The sequence below is a fragment of the Podarcis muralis genome, chromosome 5 (genome assembly GCF_964188315.1).
Source record: "Podarcis muralis chromosome 5, rPodMur119.hap1.1, whole genome shotgun sequence".
NCBI lineage: Eukaryota > Metazoa > Chordata > Lepidosauria > Squamata > Lacertidae > Podarcis > Podarcis muralis.
This window is the reverse complement of record NC_135659.1, coordinates 53621152-53643231: the sequence shown is the minus strand read 5'-3', so window position 1 is coordinate 53643231 and position 22080 is coordinate 53621152. Positions and strand designations below refer to the sequence as shown.

General features: G+C 42.0%; 1 protein-coding gene across 2 annotated transcripts; it reads left to right on the top strand.

Annotated features, from left to right (window-relative positions):
* Nucleotides 1–2953: 2953 nt before the first annotated feature.
* STRIP1 (striatin interacting protein 1) lies at nt 2954–22051 on the top strand. 2 transcript variants are annotated; one of them, XM_028733850.2, is made up of 21 exons: nt 2954–3135; nt 3981–4050; nt 5181–5255; nt 6203–6337; nt 8185–8305; nt 9161–9223; nt 10369–10475; nt 10836–10963; nt 13105–13287; nt 13399–13616; nt 13968–14033; nt 15259–15322; nt 15491–15562; nt 15984–16058; nt 16361–16458; nt 17341–17467; nt 17577–17677; nt 18304–18370; nt 18495–18599; nt 18740–18944; nt 19800–22051. In XM_028733850.2, exons 1-21 carry the CDS (start codon nt 2995–2997, stop codon nt 20045–20047), a joined length of 2469 nt encoding a protein of 822 aa, XP_028589683.1. In that variant the 5' UTR covers nt 2954–2994; the 3' UTR covers nt 20048–22051. The 2 variants fall into 2 exon arrangements, with proteins under 2 accessions (XP_028589683.1, XP_028589681.1); XM_028733848.2 differs by having other exon boundaries at nt 9155–9223.
* Nucleotides 22052–22080: the final 29 nt, after the last annotated feature.

Below are 22080 nucleotides of genomic sequence, written 5' to 3'. Positions count from 1 at the left end.
ATCCACAAAGCAAATCATTTCTCTCATAGGATGTCTGTGGGTTGAGAAGATATACAAATCCCTGATGTCAGAGCACAAGGAAGAGCTTGGTCTCCCTGCTTCTCTTCCTCCCCGAAGTAGACTTTACAGCAGGAATGGAGAAACCCTACTCTGTGAGTCAGATGTGGCCTGTAGTTGGCCCTTCAGGGGTGCTCAGTGGGAAGCAGCTGAGGGGGGAAATGCCATGGTTTTTTAAAACATAACAAAACATACCAAAAATATACACTATGCAAATATGAGTAAGTCCTAATAAAATGTTATCAATCTTTATGAGAAAACAAAATTCTGTATAAATTAACTAGGGCAAATGCTTTTGTTGGGTGAAATGCACACTTTCAAAATGTTCCTCTGAAGTAAGATCTGTTGGAAGAAGATCAAAGTAAATTTTTAAAATGTTTCAGCTGAAAGGTAGATTACTGTTCCTTGCAAAGATGCAAAAAAAAATGTCCAGGCAAACTGCAGTTGCACGCATGCAATTTTCAGGATGCAGATGCATTTTGAAATTTTAGGTTTCAAATAGCTGTAAGACACAGCTTTGCAGTTCCTCTGTACTTTAACATTGCTTGCATTTCTCTGATGGAATTACTGATTACTCTTTGCCTTTTGCACAATTAGCATAGAGACAACAGTGATTAGGAGCTTTACTCTTTTAAAACTTTTTTTAAAAAGCTTATGGAGAAAATGGAAAGAAAATGGATATTTGAGTGGAGTTGCTAAGAAAAAAGCTCCTTGTTTTCATAGGAAATACCATTTTGTATGTCTCTGTATATGTTAAGAATGTGTGATTGGTGTGTTGATACGGCCCCAGCCCTACTTTTCAGGAAGGGAATAACTGCCATTAAGTTAGCATTAGAAACTCTGTTGAAATAGAATCCTATATCCAAGCTCCCAGAAGCAAACACACTTCTATGGCTGTCTAGCCACACTGGATGCAAAACAAACCTAAGCTTGTTCTCATTGCTAATAAAATAGAGATGGTGTTGGGCTTTCCATGCAAGCTTTAGTTGTTGAGCTCACATTAACATAACCTACACTGAACTATTTGTTTTTAAATAAATAAATAAATAAATAAATAAATGAATGAATGAATGAATGAATGAATGAATGAATGAATGATACATAACATTTCTATTCCTGTAAGTCCACAGTCCGTAAAAGAGTGTATGGATATACCAGACATCTTGATCTTGCTTGCTGTAGTCCAAGAAACTCTTCTCGTGGTGGACAGAGGCAGTTCATATTGTTCCCTCATTTACCGTACTTCTTTCTTGTGAACACATTTCACATATTTAATGTTTTCTATTGTTAAATTGGTGTAACTGAATATGGCCTAAAGCATTCTGCAATTATCTACAATCCTTTTCCTCAATGGACCATCCCTGATTCCATTGGACCCCCTCAATCTCAGATGTTCCTATTGCTATCACACCTTTCTGTTCTGCTTCTATATGGCTACTAATACTTTAGTAGCCTGGCCATGTGCAAACTCGTTGGTGGTCCCCAATATTCTCAAGTAGCAGGCAAGTGAAAGGCTATCCCACCAGTGCTACATCACAGATATGCCAGTGATGCTATCACAAGTGTATATTTCAAGCATTTGTGGCTTTTGCCAATGTTTTTGATAAGGTAAGATTGTACAGTGCTTTTATTAATGTCCTTACAACTACCCTACTGCGGGTTGTTGTGTTTTTTTGGTTAAAAATCAGCTCATTAAAAGATTAAACAAGCTGAAGGTAAAAGTGATAGGATCCACATAGTGTTCAAGAAGGTTTTCTTCTGCACATGAATAAATACTAGCATGAGCTGGTACGTAGGGCTCAGCTTGCAGAGTGTTAATAATGAATGTCCACGGTGTCTCCCTCTTTCCAAGTTCAAGATGCTGCTAAAGATACATAGTAAGCAGGCAGATGTTAAAAACATGCAGCAAACTGTTAACACTGAATAGTGGCTTGCTATGGAAACTATTTAAATACAGTGCTGCATTTCAGTGTTAAAGGTACTGACGACCTAAGACTGCGCTAAGAAACATTAGGCCTTTTAAGCCCTATCTCAAAGGCACACTGTTCTATTTAAATAGAATGCATGGATAATCGTAAAATCCTTATTGAGCTGCTTCACAAGTGCAACCCTAGTTGCTGTAATAGATTTCCCCAACATGTGCATGTAGGAGTGAGCGATCCAGAAAGTGTGTCTCAGATGTGCGTCTGGGGCCGTTTTTGAAATGTCCAGTTTCTCTTTCTTGCCCTTCCTTTATTTAGATGCGTGATTTTCAGAGCGCTAGCCAAGTTGCAACGAGAGTCTTGTGGCATATAACGAATTTATTGTGCCTTAAGCATTTCTATTTGAGTCTCCTCTGTCAGATGCACGAAGTGTCCTCAGTTGGCTGGAATATATGCGTAAGTGGGGGAAATGTGAACAGTGGAATCGAATGACAGTGAAATGCAGGAAGTGCTTTCTGTAATTCACTGCCGTTTGATTCCAGCGTTCACAATTTTTTCTTTCCGCCCCTGCGTACAGCCTGTGTCTCTCGCACCCATGTGCACTTGTCCATCATGAAGCTGCTGCTTTTGAGATGACGTTTTGAGAGCTAAACCCTTCTGCATAAGCGCGCTTCACTTGCACCGTCTGCGGGACTTTACGTGACAGCTCCCGGCTATGGCCAAACGAGCCTCCGTTGCCTTGGGAACCATTTCACAGGCTTTACAAAAACCGGAGAAATGCCAGCTTTCAGGCAGCGCCGCCTTTAGGAGGATAACGCGACGCAACCAAGATGGCTGCCGCGCCAGGTCACAAGAGTCCTTTGATCCGCTCGCCATCCTCAATCTGTTCCTGTCCATGAAACAAGAGCTTCTCATCTTAGCCGCACCCATCCGCCACGCTCAAGATGGCGTCGCTTCCTGCGAGAACCTAGCGCTGCCTCGGCCCAGTTCGCGCGAGAACTGCCGGCGCGTCGAGATGGAGCCGGGCGGCGGCGGTGGTCCGGGCTTGCTGATTGTCAACAACAAGCAACGGGGCGCGGGGCTCGGGCTGGCGGCGCCGGCGACGCCGGGGGTGAAGGGCCGAGAGCCCATCCGCAACCAGCGCAAGGACTCGGAGGTCAGGCGGGGCGGCGAGGGGCTCCGGGTGGGGGGAAGGACGTGTCCTCGCCCACTCGCCGCTTCCTACCGAAGTCTCAAGGAGCCGGGAGGAGGGAGGGAGGGAGGGAGGGAGCGGCTCCCTCTGGGTGACTCGGGCTTCCCTCACCTGTCGGGCCCTGCATGTCACCAGCGGTTTAAAAATAGAGATGAAATTGGGGGGGGGGGGGTGTCGGGATGTCCCTGCGCTGACGGTGGACGTGCAATGTTTAGTCTCCACCCGAGCCTTGGCTTCCCTCCCCTCCCTTACTCACGCGAAGCCATTTCCCAAATAAAGGCTCTTTCCCATCCCCATCCCGAAGAGGAGCCTGCCATGGTCACAAGGCAGCTGCTTCCTCCTCGTGCAAAAAGTGCAACTTTTGGGGAACCCCCCCATCCTTTTGCCTTTCTAAAAGGTTTTTGCAGCACAGACGCTTGCTCACAAGTAAGCTGCCCTGTGCCCAAGGGCTCTTACTCTCGGGTAAGGGTTGCCTGTAGGGTGGCAACCCGGAAGATTATAAATCGGCAGTCCTATCTGTAGACATTTACTTGGGAGTGGGTTTTATAACTCTGAACAGATCTTGTCCAGGTTGCACGGCAGTCCGCGAAACTAGAGTTCCAGGCAAGCCTTAAAAGTTCGAAGTTGCCGAGCAATGTGGCAAAGCAGGTTTCAGGGAGAGGAGCATTGCCATAGTCATCTGCAAGTTACCATAGTAACAGTGAAGCTGCGTGGGGAAAGTCGAGAGCCCTTTCAGGCTGAGCCTAACACCCTTAGGGGATTCTGCCTGGGGGAAAAAAGTTTTATTCTAAACTGTCCTCTTCACCCAGGGCTATTCGGAATCTCCAGATTTTGAGTTTGAATATGCAGACACAGACAAGTGGGCTGCTGAGCTGTCAGGTAAACTATGACCTTCTTTACTCTAATATTGTGCTTTGTTTCGAAACAGTTTCATTTTATTATAATGGATGTTGCTACAAAGTAAAAATCAAGCCTATTTGAAAACTCAACGGATTTGTTTGAGTTGCTCCTTCCTATATTCATTGTTAGTTGCTTTCAGGTTTTATCTTGTGATTACTGCTGTGTGAGGAAAGTTGTTTTGAGTGGAAGTGATATCCACATAAAAACTCTCAGTTTATTATTTTCTGACCCACCCTGGATAATTTTTTAATGAAGAGCAAGTTAGAAATGTTCTAAATAAAAAAAGAATTCCGCTATAAATAAATAGTGTGTCTTAGTTTTTGCTTTAAATATACATATGTACTTTTGAACATTCACTCAGTAGTATATGTTCCTATTTTACTTCAATAGGAGAGATGTGCGGACATTGCCCAGATTCAGCTATCATGTTCCGCTTGTAAAACCCAGTGCAAGGACATCTGCTAGAGCAGTGGGGCTTTCCCACCTCCCCTGAGAGCCCCCTGCACCTTCCCAAATTCACTCAGAAAGGTATCCAGTAATAGGAGATATCCAGTAACATTGCAGGGAGGGAGGAGAGGAAAGATGGTTCCATCAGGCAAGCAGAAATCCTTGCACTGATGGAACTATTTCCTTAGCGTTATGCAGAATCCTACCCATTATGCTTAACCATTGCTTGTTTCTGTAACTACAGTTAAGTGTTGCTTGCACCTGAATACCTACATCATGATTAAGGGTTGTCTGCAAACTACTTATGTTAAGTCATGAGTCTGAAGTAGGTTTGTTAACCATGTTTTGTATTAACCATGGTACATCTACATCAAGCAGTTTAGTTCTCCCTGCATCTCAAGGATCTTCCCTTGCAAAGTTATGAGCAGGCCTCATTGGTGTGGTTCCCATCCTACAGGGGCAGGGCTTAGCTTGAGAAAGCTCACCCATGGCAGCAATTTTCAAATAATGCCATCTTCTTTAACACTCTGTGTTATTAACATTCTTCCACTTGTTATGACAAATAGCTGTCTCTAGTCATGTTGCTTTAAACCATGCTCAGGTATTGTATAACATATAACTTGGTAATTGTAAGATTTTGTGTATTTATTATCTCATGGCAGAACTGTACAGTTACACTGAAGGTCCGGAATTCCAGCTCAACAGAAAATGCTTTGAGGAAGATTTTAGACTGCATGGTAAGAGTGATGTATTGTCTTTTTGCTGTGAAAATGTCTTGTAGAGTTGCTTTGTGTGTGCTCTAGAAGTTGGTCTTTGTGTGCTCAAAATGTAAGATCTTTCTCTTTGTGATAGAAATAAAATACCAAAGGATTGATTGCTAAATCAAGTATGTTCTTACATCTTTTCATGAAACTTTACTTTTATTTTAATCTATTATTATTATTATTATTATTATTATTATTATTATTATTATTATTATTAATTTGTATACCTCCCTTCATCCAAAGATCACAGGGTGGTTCACAACATAAAAATACAAAATGTGAGCACAAAATACATAATAAAGAACCTCAAAACAAACCAATAACACCCCTCCAAACCAATGACACATTTAAAAGGCTATAGAATGTTTCAACAGCCATAGCCCTGGTTATAGAGAAACCTTTTCATCTGGTGCCTAAAGGTATGTAATGAAGGCTTCAGGCAAACCTCTCCATGGAGAGCATTCCACAAATGGAGAGCCACTGCAGAAAAGGTTCATTCTCATGTTTCCACCCTGGACCTCTCATGGAGGAGGCAAACAAAGAAGGGCCTCAGGTGATGATTGCAGGGCCTGGTATTGTGGTCCTGAGCCATTTAATAGTTTGTATTTTAAGCAAATCTTGAGTTTTTGGAAGCAATGGAAGGTATTTAAGGTAAATGAGAGGGCCTGATCTAATAGCATAGCATCCTTATTTATGAATTTTCTGAATGTTCTAGTGTGCCAGACTGAAGGGTGCTTACCACAGCTTTTAACTCATAAGAATTGTAAGGGCTTTTGGGTTCTTATGAATTCAGCCAGACCTCCCAGACTCTTCTAAAGCAAAGTTGCCCTGTGACTTGTGAGGCTAAAGCTCCCTGATCTTTGAGGGTCTGTTTTGTAGTTTCAGAAAGCAGCCTTATAGCAAACTGTTTGACTTTACAGTGCTGGATAAAAAATGGACAGAGTTGGACACCGATCAACATCGTACCCATGCCATGAGGCTTCTTGATGGCCTTGAAGTCACTGCTCGGGAGAGAAGACTGAGGGTAGCCCGAGCCATCCTCTATGTTGCACAAGGTATACCTTTATTACTGCCAGAGGAAATACTCAGTTATGAAATGTTTGCTAGTTGCTGTGTAATGTCTTCATGGAATATTTATTAACATGATACTTGAGTGAAACAAAGCCTGTTTTTTGAAAAAGAAAGAAAGAATAGAGATGTAGGAAATTTGTTGGTTACTACCTTTATTGCATAAATGACTGAGAGCAGTATTCTACTAAATGGATCCACTAGTGCAGAGATTTCCACTTGTACAATGAAACCTCCTCCCTCTCTGCCAAATATGTGTGCCAAATCTGTTCCAGAGAGTTGAGGAGAAACCCAGAACAGATTTAGGAGGTATGCAAGGAGAGGAGAGGGTGGAGAACTTCCGTTGTACTAGCAGATCTATTTAGTTTCATTTTCATTTTCATTTTTAGTTGTTTGGGGCTAGATTCTAGACTTAGTCACTTTTCATAGTAAATCAAGATGGTTGTCCATCTTTGCTCATAGTGTGCCTGAACATCAGAGTTGACAGAGGCAGCAGTTTGTAGTTGACTATCACATATGCAGATATAATTAACCTGAGTAGTTATTATTATCATCAAAGTTATTTCCCACCCTTCCACTCAAAGGAACCCAGGGCAGCAAACGCACAAATAATGAAACAGTTTAAACATCTAAAAGCAATTCCAATTGAAATGCAACCTGTAAAAGGCTTGTTGAAAGAAGAAGGTGCCAAAAAGACAACAGAGGTGGTCCCTGTGTAGTATTTAACAGGACAGAATTCCAAAGAGTGGGTGCCACGTCACAAAAGATCTGATTCCTATATTTTGCAGAATGGACTGAGCCCCCCCCCCTGCTCTGTTAGTATCTGTGTGAGGCCCTCACCAACAGAGAACACTTATTTGCTGGGAAAATAAGGGGTGAGACGATCTTTCAGGTATCCTGGTCCCAAGCTGTATAGGGCTTAATGCACCAAAACCAACACCCTGAACGTAGCCCAGTAACTACCGGTAATTGGCAGCCAGCGAAGTTCTTTTAGCAGCTGTGTAACATGGTGGCAGCAGCCTGCCACAGTGAGCAGTCGAGCCATCTCATTTTGCACTACCTGCAGCTTCAGGACCAACTGCAAGGGTAGCCCTGCATAGAAAACATTGCAGTAATTCAGCCTGCAGATTACCAGCGCATGGGTGACAGTGGCCTAGTCCTGAAATGGCCATAGCTGTCATATTGGCCAAAACTGGTAGAAGGCACTCCTGACCACTAAGAGCACTTGGGCCTCTACTGAAAACTATGGATCTGGGAGCACTCCTGGACTATGAGCCTGCTCTTTAAGTGGGAGTACAACCCTATCCAAAGTAGGGAGTTGGCCAGTTATTGGGAACCAGCCACCCAAAACGCTTCCATCTTGCCAGGATTCCAAGTCAGTTTGTTGGCCCTCATCCAGCCCACCACCAAGTCCAGGCAGTGGTCCAGAGCTTGCATGGTCTCCATATTAGTACAGATGCATGATATTGCATTAGTGACATATTTCCATTGCACCAAATATTCAGGCAACAGAGGTGGTTTGGTGGGATTATCCCTTGAGATGTTGGTGTGATCAAGTGCCATCAAGTCCCACTGGAAGCCATGTTTTATTTTATAATTGTGTAACACTCTTGTTCTCTGTCCTGCAGCAGGTTCCAGATGCTGCAGGAAGCTGACATTCTAGCCGGTTGTTTTCATAGTACTGTATTATAATTTTTGTGTTATTATAATTTTGTGAATTCTCTGCCCTTAAGCATAAGAATCAGGAAAAACATATCAGTTATGAAGAACAACAACATGCTTTATCTGTAAAATGGAGAGCAAATTGGTATGATTTTTGTTTTTGTGGCTGCAGGCACATTTGATGAGTGCAGCTCTGAAGCTGAAGTTCAGTCCTGGATGCGATACAACGTTTTCCTTCTGCTTGAAGTTGGCACATTCAATGCTTTGGTGGAACTTTTGAACATGGAAATTGAGTGAGTTCCATGTTGCTGTAGAGTTGGCCTCTGAGAGGAATGTAGGCTGTTTAGATAGCCTGGTTATGATCTGCCCCACCAGGGTATATATTTTTACAGCTTGTGAATGATCAGATGCCAGATTCATTCTGGTATCCATCCAATTTTTATCTGATTCCATAGAAAGCCCTAGAATTTAGGACTGGAGTATTAAGGCAGTAGGGTAACACAGCAAGTTCTTTTCACCTACCTTTCCAGTATCTGATTAAGAAATGCTATTATTCTGGTAATGGAAATAGAAAAGTAATCTAGAATAACTTGATTTTTAATTATTCATTTATAATAATTGTATTAATATTATTAATGATACTATTATTATTATACTTTGTAGTGCCAAACAAGAATCACTTACTTTTGAGGGTGGCTTTGTTGTGCTTGCAGCTAAAAACTAAACATGGATTGATAGAAAGATTAGTATATACTGGGCTCAGATGAATGCCTCTGTAGCCCACTCCTTTGATCTCAGTAGGATCAAACATGTTCCTACTCAGTTATCTAAAAAAAAAGGAACACAAAGTTGTTATCGCATGTCTAGTAATTTGGTTCTATGGAGCAGATGCTTCTCTCGTAGTTGAATTCAATCCAGTTTGTAAGATCTCATAGCAACTGTTTTGGGCAGCTGCTGTTGGATATGTGAAGGAATTAGAGCATGTGCAGAGTGGTGCCTAGTTGCAGAGAAAGACCACAGGATATGCAAACTGCACAGTGATGTTTTAATGTTATAATCTTAATGTGACTTGTGTAAAAAAAGCCTTTGATCCCAGATTGTAGGCAGCAAGAGCTAAGTTGATGTTGCTTCTTTTCTCTCAGCAACAGTGCTGCCTGCAGCAGTGCTGTGAGGAAGCCTGCCATCTCCCTGGCTGACAGCACCGATCTGAGGTGAGGAGTATTGTCATATAGGCCACAGATGTGATGAGATTTCCCTGTGAAGGACTCATGAGTTTAAAAGAATGCTTTGCTTTCCTTTCCTCCGCAGCCTTTCCTCTATTTGCATATGCTCTTGTGTGTTTTTTGAATCATGGCATTTAGAGGTGGAAGGGACCTTTTACACCATATAGTGCAACTTCATCATAGCCTTCCAGCAGGGGTGGTAATATTTTTTCAGCCTGAGGGCCACATGCTAATAGTGGACAGGACAGAGGAAAAAGTGGGCAGAGAAACTAATGTGAATTTGTATACCTTCGTATACTAGGCAGTTTCTTCACACACATCCCTCTGTCTTCCATTCAGGCAAGCAAGAAGCATGATCAGAGTTCAAGGGACATATTCCAGCTAGGCAAAACACTCAAGGAGAGGCCAGATGAGGGGTATGGCTAAGGAAGAGACTTGAGTACCTGACAGAGAGGCCTGCGAAACTGCATGTGGCCTCAGGTCTGAGGTTGCCCATCCCTGCTTTCAGTATCTACTTGAATACTTCTCTGACATTTGTGCAAGAATCAGATTTATGGATTTGATGCAGCATACTGTTGTGCCTTCAGCTGTCTGCATTGATCTAATGGACTTGTGTGTGTGTGTGTGTGTGTGTGAAAAGATAGGTAACCAAACCCAACACAGCTTTGAATAGAGTATGTTAGGAAGAAACACTGTGTACTAGCTAACACTGTGTGCTAGTGGCTTTGCACAGTACAATCACCTCATCTGTAGTGAAACCTCTATAGCTGGAAAATGGCGAGTTCTTCCAGGAGATGCTTGTGGTTTATGTAAAGGTACACCCACTAGAATGATGAGTACATTTTTCTTTTCTTTTTTAGAAATACAGGTTGCTAAGCAACCGTCACCTTGGCAATATAGACTGGGAGCAGGAGGAAAATGCTGGCTTCTTTCAGTAAAACTTGTCGTCTTCTTGTTGTGCCAAGCATATAATGTTGCTACTTCTGATGAAGCCGGGGGGGGGGGGGACATCACTTGTGCACACTTTGCTAGTCTAGCCCCCTCTCTCCTACCCCTGCAGTTTTGAATAAGCTGAGCCATATTGTCAGAGTTTGCCTTTCTAACCTGCTTGGTCTTTGCAATCCATTTTGCAGGGTGCTGCTGAATATTATGTACCTTATCGTAGAGACTGTCCGTCAGGAATGTGAAGGAGACAAGCCTGAGTGGAAGACCATGAGACAGACCTTTAGAGCAGAACTAGGTAAGGATTCTGTTGCTGCCCATTTTGTGTTTGTTAAGGCTGTTTTATAAGTCTCTTGATTTGAAGTAAGCATCAGTAAGCCAGTAAGGTGCAATTACTTTGTTGCAAGAAAAACTGCCTAGCCAGGTATGGAAAGGTATCTTTTTTCATTTGAGCTAAATGGGCAGGATGTTTAGAACTAAACTGAAGCAGGGACAGTGTATACATAGACCAGAGGAAATACAGTGGTTATGGACAATATAATGGCTGTTATGTTGGACCTACTAGTGAACTGACGGCAGAGGATGGGGTTGGAATATATACTGCTAGAACTGAGGCATCTGCATGTAACATGGCCATCGCCAATATATTGCCTTTCAGGGGCACCTCTGTATAACAATGAGCCATTTTCCGTGATGCTCTTTGGAATGGTGACCAAATTCTGCAGTGGCCATGCCCCACACTTCCCTATGAAGAAGGTGTTGCTGTTGCTCTGGAAGACTGTCCTGGTAAGAGGTTGTTGCCTACGAATAATTGGTCTTTTAACAGATTGCTGCTTTTGCTGTAACTAAAAACTCTGTACCCTTGGGATATAACCAGGATTACACAAAGAGATGTGGTGCTGCTGTTTTAATTTCTTGACTGAGATCAGTACAGAGACAAGCATGCTTAGCGTTTAAGTGTAGGACATGCATAGGTCCGGAGTCCTTTTTATTATTAAAAGCTCTATTGTAGCTAACCAATAAATGTAAATCACTACAAGGACTTATGTGTGTTGTATGATAATATCCTAGGTTGAGTTTGTCACCACCATTGAAAAATCTCTGGAAACTTTGCAATACACAGCAGTGGAGTTTTGGGGGTGGGGATATTATACCCACAGGCACAGGACCACTCCCTTTTCATGCACTGTGCAGTGCACCTACAAGCTATGAACAGTGCTGGGTTGAAGCAGGATCTTAGATAGTGACTTGGGGAAAAAATCCCTTACTGATCTCTTCCATCACTGTTGACAAAACAGACACACAGGAGAGCTGCTCTGTAATTTGTTGGGCTTATTCAACTCCTTTCATATATGTCCTGATAATGCCATTTGGCACATCCCTGAAGCAGTGCTGCTGGTTTCTTATGCTGGCTGCTAGCTGAGTCTGGGTATCCTCAGGGCTTTTTGATTGCTTGAAAATAGCAGATGGCATCATGCATCCAAGCCTGAGCAAATCAAGCTGCCATTGACACATTGGAAGGAAAATGATTATTAATGTGAAATGAGGCTTCTGGGTTATTTTGTTTAAATTAACAAATTTATAGATATTTTGAAACTCGGAAGAAAGAGATGATGAATATTTTCTCGCTAGCTAAAGTATCTTAGGAAGAGGTTCAGTTTACATGGGAATCCTAGGACTGACAAAGAAGCACACTTGCTGGCCTAAATTTGAAAACCAGGCAGTCCATAATTTTATTTAACTATGAAATGTTTATCCCACCACACCAAATTGTTTTAATTTTTCATATTTAAAGAAACGATTTCTGGATATTGACTAGAAAAGTATCTCAGGTTAGTTAATAAATGGACTTGCAGTGCACTAATGCATAATCTTTTTAAAAAGAGCATAGAAATAAATGAAGTTATTTTAGTTGGTGCCATAATGAAACTCGTACTGCATACATTTGGCTTGCTTTTCCTTTTTATTTTTGAACTGCTGACATGTATAGTTTAAAGACGGTGGTGCTACAACTAGAATGCTATAATATAATCCATTTGTGGATGATAAGGACATATTTTTCAGCTGTTTAAGACTAAATGATCATGAAATCAATAAAGTGCAATGTTGTTGCTAGTTTTCAAAGGACCTACTTCTGTGATCAGTTCAATGTGGTCCAGCTGCCACTCAGCTAAACACACCTATTTCAGATAAGCCTACCTGGCTTTTCCAGAGTTCTTGGTGTTCCTCTGGCTGTTTGGTATCTGCCGAGTAAAGAGCATAGTAGTACAGATACCACAGACATGTATCATATGCTACTGTTTAACCTAAGGTGATCTTTCCCTGTCAGTGAGTGGATGAGAATTGCCCAGAAGTCTCATGTAAGCCCCTCTGAACTTCTTGAAGAAAGAGAAGGATATGCTAAATACAGTGGTACCTTGGTTTTCGAATGTAATCCATTCCAGAAGACCATTCGAGTTCTGAAACGTTCAAAAACCGAAAACTCAATAGCCAGCAGTTAGGCCTCAGGATCTTGCACTCAGCAGAAGCCGCATGGCATGTTCGACTTCCAAGGCGTGTTGGAAAACTGAAATGTTCATCAACAGAGATGTTCAAAAGCCGAGGTACCACTGTATGTGTGTCTGCTAGGAATGTGGAGCTCTCAGCTTCATGAGCGAATGTCTTTAACTTCATTTGTTTGAAAGTTAGCTGTGAAAATGTTTCATATGAGCATAAAGACAGGTTTAAAATGCTATGTTCTTTGGTCTCTGCTATGCCTTCCCATATACACAAATGGTTCTTTGAAGAATGATGGACATTCCTATAACTGCAGCGAGTCCTCCATTCCCCCGTCTTAGTTTACCTTTAAAAAACTGGTTTTTGAAGGGTTTATGAGTGACCAAAGAGATAATGGAAGTGAATGACCTGCAATTATCCTCTTGCCGTAGTGCACCCTTGGAGGATTTGAGGAACTCCAGGATATGAAAGCAGAGAAAAGGGAGATGTTGGGGCTCCCCCCACTTCCTGAGGATAGCATAAAAGTGATTCGCAACATGAGGGCTGCCTCCCCTCCAGCATCTGCTTCTGATTTGATTGAGCAGCAGCAAAAACGGGGTCGTCGAGAGCACAAGGTAAGTCAGGGTACAATCTGGGTGGGATGTAATCTTCCTTTGTTTAGGAAGACACTGAGCTTAAGGAGAAGGCAGACTATAATGTCATTTGCTGTGTGTGTATTCTTCCAGGCTCTCATTAAACAGGATAACTTAGATGCCTTCAATGAGCGAGATCCCTACAAAGCTGATGACTCCCGGGAAGAAGAGGAGGAGAATGATGATGACAATAGTCTTGAGGGAGAGACATTCCCTCTTGAAAGAGATGAAGTGATGCCCCCTCCTATCCAGCACCCCCCGACTGACCGACTGACTTGCCCAAAAGGTTTGCCTTGGGCACCCAAGGTCAGGTGAGCACCTATACAGGATTGTTGTATTTAAAGAAAATCCCTGAACTGGAAGGCTCTCATCTTCAGCCTCAAACCAGTGCTCAACTACTTGGTTATTGCACCTAATAGATTACTGAATGTGATAACTATAACGAAATACGTGCTCTGGCTTCTCTCATTGACATTGTGATGATGTTTGGGAGCCTTGATGTCTTTGAGGCTGCTTGAGATCAGAAGAGCCATTCTCATTTTTTTGTGTCTAGCATATTAAGGAACTTCATCTCTCCAGGGCTTTGTGGTGAATGAAATATGCAATAATCTTGAGGAGCCCTAAAGTTCTGTCTGAATATGATTCTCTTCTCTTTTCTTCAGAGAAAAAGACATTGAGATGTTTCTGGAATCAAGTCGGAGCAAATTCATTGGCTACACCTTGGGAAGGTGAGTTAATGGAGCCCCAAATTTGTTGCCTCTTGTGCTTAGCTTGTTTGTAGGCGATCTCTTCTTACTATGCAGTTAATGTGTTGGGTAACTGGCAGCATACACTTTTTGCTGAAAAAAAGTAAAGACATCAAGCTGTTCAGGCTTCGTGTTTTTTTTTAAGCATTCACATAATCGTTTCTCATCCTGTGTTATGCCAATACTGTTCAGACACTGAGTTTCTGCTGCCCATCTTGTCAGCTCCTGAAATCTCAGGAGGTCTGTACATGCAATCATACATGCATCTCAAAACTATAAATGCAGCTATAATGTTTTATCGTATTGTGCTGTAATTTGAGTAACCAAAAGGACTAAAATACTTAAACAACAAAAATAAGGTGTGCCGGTATACACAAACACACACACAATATTGCTATGGACAGATGAAGAATAGGACCAGGAAAAGACTTAGGACACCCACCATGTGTATAGTTGCTAAATAAATTAACATATCAAGTGGTAACAGACATTTTCCAGGCTTTTGGCTGGTACAACTAAAAGCTTAATAGGAATGGTGAAAACCTGCTACACTAAGTCACAAAACCATATTGCAGAGGGTACGTATGAACTACAGATTGAATCCAGATAACCAAACTTTTTTCCAAATCTAAGAAATCATAATTCTTTCTTTATTATGTATTAGTGCTTCATTTTAATAGGAAAAAAATCTTACATTTTAGATACATCCAATTAGATCCTCCTATTTATTTCAGGTTCTGTTCCTGATGCATAATAATTACACAAACTGAACATTCTTAAAAATCTAGCATGCTTTTATATTTTAAAGTTGAGAGGAAGGTTCCTATAATTTCCAAGCATTCCTGTTTTTTAGGTTGCTAGGTAGCCTGAGAGAATCATATCTGAACTTACTAATAAACAATTTTTATTGGCTCAATAGGAGCAGGAAGCTCTTGCACAAATGAAAGAGAATTTTTTTTTCTTACTCAATTTATCAGGACATGCCTAGCAGGTATTGTAAGCTGCCCTGTGATCCTCGGATGAAGGGTGGTATAGAAATTTAATAAATAAATAAAAATAAAAGGTGCTGTTTGAAAGCATTACGGAGAGAAGAGTGAAATCCCTTAATCAGATTGACTAACTTTCTGTTAACAATTTTACCAAAATAGCTCATTTGTATCACTTATGATATTTACTGGCTGACTGGTTTTGCTTTCACCCCCTCTAGTGACACTAACACAGTCGTGGGATTGCCTAGACCCATTCATGAGAGCATCAAAACTCTTAAGCTGGTGAGTACTCACTGTGTGGACTTCTGAATTTGCATGTGTAGAAGATATCTCATCTAATTGGTTACTGCTTGTTCAGGCTAAGAAATATATCCTAAGCTGGAAAAGTGCTTGAATTTACGGGGCTTCCAAGATAATGAGGTTAACTTTCTTTGCCCGGTCTCTTTATAGCACAAATATACATCTATTGCTGAGATTCAAGTACAGATGGAAGAAGAGTATCTGCGTTCTCCCTTGTCAGGGGTAAGTATCATAGGGCAAATGTTCAAAAGGGGGAAGACTTGTGTTTTAAAAAGCATCTGCATGAAGAAGTGGAAGGAGAAAAGTGTGAATCTCTAATTTGGAACTGGACATTTGGCTGATCTTTGCTATCTGCATATGCTGTGAGTTGGTCAAAGAGTTGATCCCTCCTGATTCCTAACCTGCAAATCAGATTATTGGCTTTGGATCATCAGAACTCTGCCCATGAGACACTCTTATTGGAAAGAGAGACTTAGGATCCAACCCTTATGTGGTATGATGCTGTGCAGCTGCCTCTGGAAGGAGTTCTTTATTAAGGAAAGTTTTGCTGAGTTTCTGGATGAATGCTCATAATATTCAGACTAACTTAGCATGCACTTGAGGTTGGAGTGAATGATGCTATTATCTCCTTGTGTTAATAAAGGGGGAAGAGGAGGTTGAACAAGTTCCTGCAGAAATCTTGTACCAGGGTCTACTTCCTAGCCTGCCACAGTACATGGTGAGTTACCATTTCCTCCTAATGTTCATTCCCAAGGCTTCAGCACACCCTTTTCCCATTTGTTAAACTCTAGCCTCTCTACCATTTTCAAGATGGAAGAAATAGCTAGACTCGGTTTGCATTTCACTGCTGGCTTATGCAAACTCCCATTCTGATATATCTCTTCTTTGCTTGCCAGTATGTGACAAGCTATTTCCTTCAATGTTTCATGTTCATCTCTTCCCGTTTTTGAGTTTCCTTCTCTTTCCTGTTCTTTGGCACTTCTGAAAGCCTTCTTTGCTTCACTCAACTTTCACCCACAGATTGCCTTGCTGAAGATCCTGCTGGCTGCAGCACCCACCTCCAAGGCCAAGACCGATTCCATTAACATCCTAGCAGATGTTTTGCCAGAGGAGATGCCGTGAGTCTTATTCTTAGAGGGAACGCATATGGTGAATGAAGGGCAAAGGCAATGAATGGATGTTTACTTGACATTCTGTGGTTGGGCGTTGAGTGGGCAGCCTGACATTTATTTGTATATTTAGACATTCCTTTCCTGCTGTTCTTTATAAAAAAAATTCAAATGCTTTTCATATGATGGAACATTTGATTGTCCTGAACCTTGCAAAATGATGTGTGCAGCCTAGAATTAAGAGATCTGCTAGCAGAGAAAAGAAGTGTTTGGACTGGACCTGAAAAGCTGTTTTAAAATGGGTCTCCTTAGAAATAGCAGGCCTCTTAAATATGGAGAGGGATGTTAAGTCAACAATCTCTTGAGAAGCTTCAAGGCAGCTTAAGTGGTGATGCTCGTGCTTCAATAGAAGACCATTTTCCCCTGAATTTGAATGTGTCATTAATACATGCACAGTACTTCTCCATGTCTGGAGCAACAAAGATTTCATAAGATTGGTAAATAGGTTCTGCCACATAGCATACACGGGTTCAAGGCAGTACTTTTTTCTTTTAAGCTTTTGTTCTCCCTATTACACCCTGAAGTGCTTATGTTGGCAAATGGAGCCACACACAGCTTGTTGAATTCTTCATTTTATTGACATATTAAACAGAGTCAGGAAGGGCTTGGAGAAAAGTATTGAGGAGTTGCCATCTCTTCCTTGATCACCCATATATTAACTAAAATTAAAGCAACCTTCTTCACTGGCCTATAGAAAAGAGAGACCATAAAGTGCTACTTAAAGGAGAATTGCCCTAAAATATAAATAATAGCATTAAGCACAGACAGATCTGCCCTACCACAGTCACCATCACAGGCCGTCGAAGCTAATACTGCTGCTTTGCCTTCCAGAACAACTGTGTTGCAGAGTATGAAACTAGGTGTTGATGTGAATAGGCACAAAGAAATCATTGTAAAGGCCATTTCTGCTGTTCTGCTTCTACTGCTTAAGCATTTTAAGCTAAACCATGTCTATCAGGTAAGCATGAAATGGCATGAGCAATCAGCATTGGAACTGAAAGAGAGATTGAAGTGAATCTGGAATTTGCTAGGCTAACCATTCTTATCACATCTGTTTCCTGCTCCAGTTCGAATACATGGCCCAGCACCTAGTGTTTGCCAACTGCATCCCCCTTATACTGAAATTCTTCAATCAAAACATCATGTCATATATCACTGCCAAGAACAGGTAGGTGGGAATATCTCTAGCACACCTGTATCCCAAAATGCTATGACAGGAAATGTGACACACTATCTTTGCAGTGGGACACCTAGATGGTATCCGGATGGGATATCTAAGAATAACTAGTTATCCTCCACAATTTTAACTTGCAGAAAGGTAGATGTTTCATCCCACTGATAAAAAAACACCTGCTGAGAAATCATTCCTCTCCACCAACCCTACTACTTGTCTGCAAAATGGATAGGTTTAAAATGTGCTTGTTTGAAAAGACATTGAGTGACGTTCATGTAGATCCCATGGCCATGAGTATTACTGGACTCAACAGACACCATTGCCCTTGTGGGCTAAAACATTACTAAGCAGTTGGCTGATCTGCTTATTTTTCTTGGCAGTAGGTAACTATCTGGGATAGGCAGATATAGAAAGATGTTCATGTGTGAAGCCTCTTGGTTGTTGCCAGCTGAATAGCAGTGGGTGGAGATGATGTCACAATCATTTTTCTCATATGTTTGAACCTGGCAGGGGCAACCATTTTGGACACGGTATATTTGACTATATCCAGTCAAATATCCATTCTGATCCGTTTGGGGTTCATCCATTCTGATCCGTTTGGGGTTTTTTGTGTTTTTTAGCATCTCTGTTTTGGATTACCCATACTGTGTGGTGCATGAGCTGCCTGAGCTGACTGCAGAGAGTCTGGTGAGCTAAACTACCTGGACAGAAACATATATAGCTGAGGGGTGGAGATGGCATTGTCAATAAGGGGCAATTTCTCACTTTCCTTACTTGGTAATATTTCCTTTGTTTTGCTTTTTTCCCATAGGAAGCTGGAGACAACAATCAGTTTTGCTGGCGAAACCTGTTTTCCTGCATTAATCTACTTAGGATACTGAACAAATTAACAAAGTGGAAGCACTCAAGGACTATGGTGAGTAGAAGGGCCTCCTCTTCATAGTGCTGTTAAGGTTTTATTGAGCATGTACCATCCTTTTGGCCTTAAGCAAATGGATGGTGACCAAGGCACAGACAAAGTCTTGGAAAACTGAGAGTGTTCCTTTGCTTTCTCAGATGTTGGTGGTGTTCAAGTCTGCACCCATTCTGAAACGAGCCCTCAAAGTGAAGCAAGCCATGATGCAGCTTTACGTTTTGAAGCTTCTCAAAGTGCAGACCAAGTATTTGGGGCGACAGTGGAGGAAGAGCAACATGAAGACCATGTCAGCAATCTACCAAAAAGTGCGGCACCGGCTCAATGATGACTGGGCTTATGGCAATGGTATGTCCTGGATCTGTCTCTCCTCTTTCCACCCACTCCCAAGTCTTTCATAAGCCTTTAACTGCTATGCCAAGCCAGTTCCCTTAAATCACCCATCTGCCTTCCTGTTAACAGATCCCATCAGTAATTGCTAGGAGCGTGTGGTGATGGCTCCACTTATCCTAAACAGAGCAAGCTGAGGAATGTGCTTTCCCACCTCTAAATTGATGTTGCTTAATAGACAGTGTGGTACAGTAACTATAGTGTTGAACTTGGACCTCAGAAATACGTGTTCAGATCCTTGCAATGAACCATATAGTGTAGTCTTGGACAAGTCACTGGGTCTCAGCCTTAAACTATTTTCTACTGTGGAACCTTAGTTTTTGAGCATCTCAGAAGCTGAACAATTCGGAACACAAATACAGAAAACCTGGAAGTGATTGACTCTGTTTTCAAACGCGCCTTGGAAATTGAACTGCTTCTGCTGCATGTTTTTCCATTTTTTCAATGGATTTTGCTGACCGCCCATTGATATTCGGTTTTTGAACGTTTTGGAAGTCAAACAGTCTTCTGAAACGGATTACATTCGAAAACCGAGGTTCCACTGTACTAGAGTGACCATAAGGGACAAGATAGAGTCACTCCATACTTCTTCATAGAAGGTTGGAATACAAGTGTGAGATATTATTGATGTCTATGTCTGCTGGGAAGTCCCTATGCATCTCATCCCTAGAAGTTGTATTTCTTAAAGATCTGCCAAATGGGATGACATAATGCTGGACTGCCTGTATGGCATTGTATGGCATTTTCATTGTGGGGGTATGACTGGAGCTCTTTTGCTCCTTCAGCTGATTGTTTGCTTCATGACTTTTGCAGATCTGGATGCACGTCCTTGGGACTTCCAGGCTGAGGAGTGTGCTCTGCGTGCCAGCATAGAGCGTTTCAACTCTCGCCGTTACGACCGGGCACATAACAATCCTGATTTTCTACCTGTGGATAACTGTTTGCAGAGTGTTCTGGGCCAGCGCGTAGAACTGCCTGAAGATTTCCAAATGAATTATGACTTGTGGCTGGAAAGGGAAGTTTTTTCTAGACCCATCTGTTGGGAAGAATTGCTCCAATGACGTTTGAGAAGAGGGAATCGGAGCTAGTACGTGTGCCCAAGGACAAGGCAGCTTCTCTTCGGTCAACCGGGCATAGAGAGAAGAGATAAAACTGGTTGTTCATATGGCTTGTAATCTGCAGTTCTTTCCTTCTCCTCCAGGTGGCGGCATGGATTTATACAGCTCTCAAGGTCCTAGCAAATATGGCTTTCCTACATCTTTTGGGCTGCTTCAATTACTGATTGGTTTAGAAGGTGCTAAATGGATTCAGAGTAGTTCACTTTGAGACTCAGATCAATTGAAAAACGCTGAGCAAAATACCAGTGTCAGCTTTGATTGCTATTCACGTGCTCCTTGTTGGGCTTCTGTCCATTGACATTGGCCAGCTGTTCTGTTCCAAAAGTAGTATGGCAGCTTTTTTCTGCTATGCCCCCACTCTTATCCCAAAAGGACAGAACCCTTTCTCTGTTAGCTGCTAGGATGGAAAACAGTATCATGGTGGTGTGAATGAAAGGAGAAAAGATAGGTGGTGCATACAGTTGTTCATACTAATAGGAAAAGGAGCTATCTGGAGTCCCATCTAGTGGATGTAGGGACCTTGTATAATTGAGAGGATTGGGAGCAGGGAATAGGATGTGTTCATAGCAGCTGCTTCCAGTCTCATCTGGTGGATTACAAATGGCTTGGCCCTTCACGGGGAAGGCAATTTAACTGGATCAGGGGTGTTACCTTCTTTTGTTCCTGTAGTGGCACCAAGCAGCTAAACAACTGCTGATCATGTCCCAGTATAATTGAATATTAATATCTATTTCTTTCCATTGAGCAATCTTCTGTTTTGAAGGCTTCACCATGGAAAGAGAAACTCGTGACATTTTCCCATTTCCATCAATGTGCCATTCTTTCCTCCTTTGTTTGCTTGAAAGCCTCAATTTTTGAATAGCTTTGCTGCACAGATGTGCATGCCAATGTAGTTTGCTTAATTTGACCCCTTGCCAGGGCACCTTGTTTGTGCCTGTGCTTCTTGGTTAAATGTCGCATAATCCTGGTCTCCTCAGTCTGGATGTTGGTGACCCAAGCAAGTAACTCATCCTACCTTGATGCTCCATCCCAGTCTAGTTCTCATAAACAGAAGATGAAGTGGCAAGCCTTTGTCTGGACTTTCCCACTGCAAGTCACACCCACAGCCATCTGGAATAGTACTGTCAGTCCAGACAAAAGTTTGCCACTTCCAATGATGTTTTGTTAGAACCTAGTCTCTGGGTTCCTGCAAACCAGGACTGTGAATGTGGTAGAAGTAAAGGCATTTACTTTAAGTAGATAAGTGGACCTGACAATAAAGTAGGTGCTTTCACTTCCCTAGGAGATGGTATCTGCTCTGAGAAGACTCAAAACCAAATCTAAGTGTAGCCTGTTGTATTTATAAACATTCAGGAATAGGCAAGTACAGTAGGTCATCGCCAGGTGCAATATGGTAGAATGCATTTTCCTATTTGTTTGTTTGTGCTTTGTAGTCTGATTATATGCTCAGGCTACAATTCTAACATATTTGGAAGAGAGCCCCACTGAACAGGCCTCCTGAGTAAATATGTTTAGGTCTGGGGTGCCATTAAAATGCTACTATGGGAGTGGGTAGGACTGCTCCAGCACTCCACATTGAGCCTTGATTACTTGTCCCCAAACACTCCCGGCTGTTTAACTTTCATCGCTGAGGTTACAGAATGTCTCTCAGGCAGACAGCAGCAGGGACCAAGACACAGTGTGTCAGCTTAGAATAAGAATCAAGTTTTAGCAAAGCCAATTCATTTGTTTTGAGCAAATGTCACCAGGCAGACATTTGCTCACAAATTGTAACGAACTACAGATGGGGCTCCAAGCTTCTTCAAGGTGTAACATACTGAGACCGTAGGGCTCCCCCCTCCCCATCTCTGCATTGTTAACAGTGTGATGGTGACATGATCATGCAACAGAAGCACATGGTCGCATAAAAGAATGAACAAGCATTAAAAAAAACAAAATGCCTATCAACTTAGTGGCTACTTTTGTGTATGAATCCT

Coding starts and splice junctions, on each gene's coding strand:
- STRIP1 (XM_028733848.2), top strand. CDS start 2,995: ATGGAGCCGGGCGGCGGCGGTGGTCCGGGCTTGCTGATTGTCAACAAC. Junction 5,256..6,202: donor GGAAGATTTTAGACTGCATG/GTAAGAGTGATG, acceptor TTGACTTTACAG/TGCTGGATAAAAAATGGACA. Junction 10,964..13,104: donor TGCTCTGGAAGACTGTCCTG/GTAAGAGGTTGT, acceptor CTCTTGCCGTAG/TGCACCCTTGGAGGATTTGA.